This window comes from Colobus angolensis, unplaced genomic scaffold, assembly GCF_000951035.1.
Source record: "Colobus angolensis palliatus isolate OR3802 unplaced genomic scaffold, Cang.pa_1.0 Scaffold185, whole genome shotgun sequence".
NCBI lineage: Eukaryota > Metazoa > Chordata > Mammalia > Primates > Cercopithecidae > Colobus > Colobus angolensis.
This window is the reverse complement of record NW_012114988.1, coordinates 3,300,597-3,303,034: the sequence shown is the minus strand read 5'-3', so window position 1 is coordinate 3,303,034 and position 2,438 is coordinate 3,300,597. Positions and strand designations below refer to the sequence as shown.

Sequence of the window (2,438 nt, the reverse complement as noted above, 5' to 3'; positions counted from 1 at the left end):
GATCTCCTGACCTCGTGATCCGCCCGTCTCGGCCTCCCAAAGTGCTGGGATTACAGGCTTGAGCCACCGCGCCCGGCCCTAGACTAGGTTTGACTGCAGATAGAAACCCTAAAATAACAGTGGCACAAACACAAAGGGTGTATTCGCTCATGAAACTTAGCTGGGCCTGTTGTTGCCTTGTAAAAATCTGGATTTTGCTACCAAAGCAGCAGCAGGAAATAGATATTGAGACTAATCACAGTCTTGGTCACATCTTCCCAAACTAGAGTATTATCTCACAATGAGTAATACCTCTTCACAGTCTGTCCCTTCTCTGTGATCTTGACATTGGACTAAGAGTCCACAGCTCTGGATTCTTCTGCTACCTTAACCTCTGATACTTCTTGATCATTTATTTAAGATCTGTGTGGCTCAGTTACCTTTACTCTGCTTTCTAAATTAGATGAGACAAAATTAATACATGGAAAAGTGCTATGAACCCATTGGTGTGAATAAGGGTTCATAAATTAGATAATAATAGTTACAATGTGTCACATCGAGGCTTGCTTAAAAATTCCCTGATCCAATTTGTTTAAAAAACCATCCTGTTGGTTTATGTTTTGCTACTTTCCACTTGGGTAAGTTCACTTCTTGCCAATTGTTAAATTATAGTTATTAAGCCCTAATAATTCTACATTATTGTATCTTTCTCTTTCCAGAGAAAGTGGATGGAGACACACAGACAACAGTTGAGAAAGGTAGGCTAGATTTTGGCATCAAAATACTCTTACTGAAGTTTTAAAAAAATTTCTTTGAAGCTAATTGTTGAGACGAATTGCGTTCTTTTCTGGATTGCAGTCAATGCGAGCAGAATAGGAAATCTTTGAGAACAGATTCCAAGCTTTTCTTTTTTAAGAGAGAAAAGGGAATTCCTTGTATTTGAAAATAAGCAAACCTCAGATGAGTCTATTCCCTTAATGTCAGATATGGGGAATGGTATCATATCACAGTTTGTCATTACTAAGGATGAAACTAGGGGCTAACTTAATAGCCAAACGTAAACACTACCCAAAAATGAACACTTAAGCCAATGTGAGTGTTACATTGATAGATCCTCAGACCAGAAATCTTCACATTCGTAAAATAGGATTAGGCTAGCCCAGATTTTCTGCTTTTGGAAGAAATGCTCTGTGCTTAAACAACAAAGAGCATCATTTGCTATGTACAGTAGGGCAATGGCTTTGTTTATATATTACATATTTTATCACCGATGTGTTTTTTATCTGGGCCTCATGCTTTTTTTCTCTCTCTCATTCAGATGGTTTGGCGACAGTGACCCTGGTTGGAATCATTGTTGGGGTCTTACTAGCCATTGGCTTCATTGGTGGGATCATCGTTGTGGTTATGCGAAAAATGTCGGGAAGGTACTCGTAAGTAAATAACTTATACCCATGTGATAGGTAAATGAAGGCTATCATGTCTAGAACTCAAATCTCTGAACTAATAGAAATCTCTAATGTAAGCTGCGTGTGGTGGCTCATGCCTGTAGTCTCAGCTGCTGGGCACCTATAGATCAGCCTGGGCAACGCAGTAAAACCCTGTCTCAAAAAAATAATCTCTGGTATAATGGTCATGTTCCAAAGTTCCTTACTTGGGGCTTTGAGTGCGGTGGCTCACACCTGGAATCCCAGGGCTTTGAGAGGCTGAGGCAGGAGGTTCAGTTGTGCCCAGGAGTTGGAGGCTGCAGGGAGCTATGATTATGCCACTGCGCTCCAGCCTGGGTGACAGAGCAAGACTCTGTCTCTTAAAAATGAGAAAAAGCCCCTTAATCTTGAGAAAGGCTACATCTGAAGTTTCCTCAGAAGAACAAATGTCTACTTAAGCCTTATAAATTTCCAAAAGAAGAGAGTTAGAGCCAGAGATGGCTTGTAAGCTCACTTCTGCTGAGATCTGATCACGTTTGATCTCGTCTTAATTTTCCAACTAACTGAACTTGGAAGAAAACCCAAACTAAGTTTTAACCTGATGCCTAATCAGCCTGCCTCCAGCCGTCAGAGATAGGTGGCTTCTAGAAGAGCCCCTGTCACAAGAGTTAGCAGCCCATTCTGATGAGGAGTTCCACTGAAGGAGGGGGTCTTTTTCATTGAGATCTCCTACTCTTGCCCTGCATGCACCCACACACATGGTCATGGACTCCTAGCTTTGACTATTGATGAAGGGAAGAAGTTTTTTCTCCTTATTGAACTTCCTTAAGAATTCAGAATATCTATACTCATGGTCAGAGGAAACCTTTTTCTTTTTCTTTCTTTCTTTCTTTTTTTTTTTTTTTTTTGAGACAGTCTTGCTCTGTCACCAGGCTGGATGGCTCACTGCAACCTCTGCCTCCTGGGCTCAAGCTATTCCCCTGCCTCAGCCTCTCAAGTAGCTGGGACTACAGGCATGCACCGCCACACCCGGCT

The 2,438-nt window shown here is 41.6% G+C and overlaps 1 protein-coding gene across 1 annotated transcript in view; it reads left to right on the top strand.

Annotated features, from left to right (window-relative positions):
* PDPN (podoplanin) overlaps positions 1-2,438 on the top strand; it is a 38,074-nt gene that overhangs the window by 32,795 nt on the left and 2,841 nt on the right. Inside the window, 2 exon segments of the mRNA XM_011939929.1 lie at positions 699-737; positions 1,298-1,409. Coding sequence (XP_011795319.1) covers positions 699-737; positions 1,298-1,409 — 151 coding nt within the window.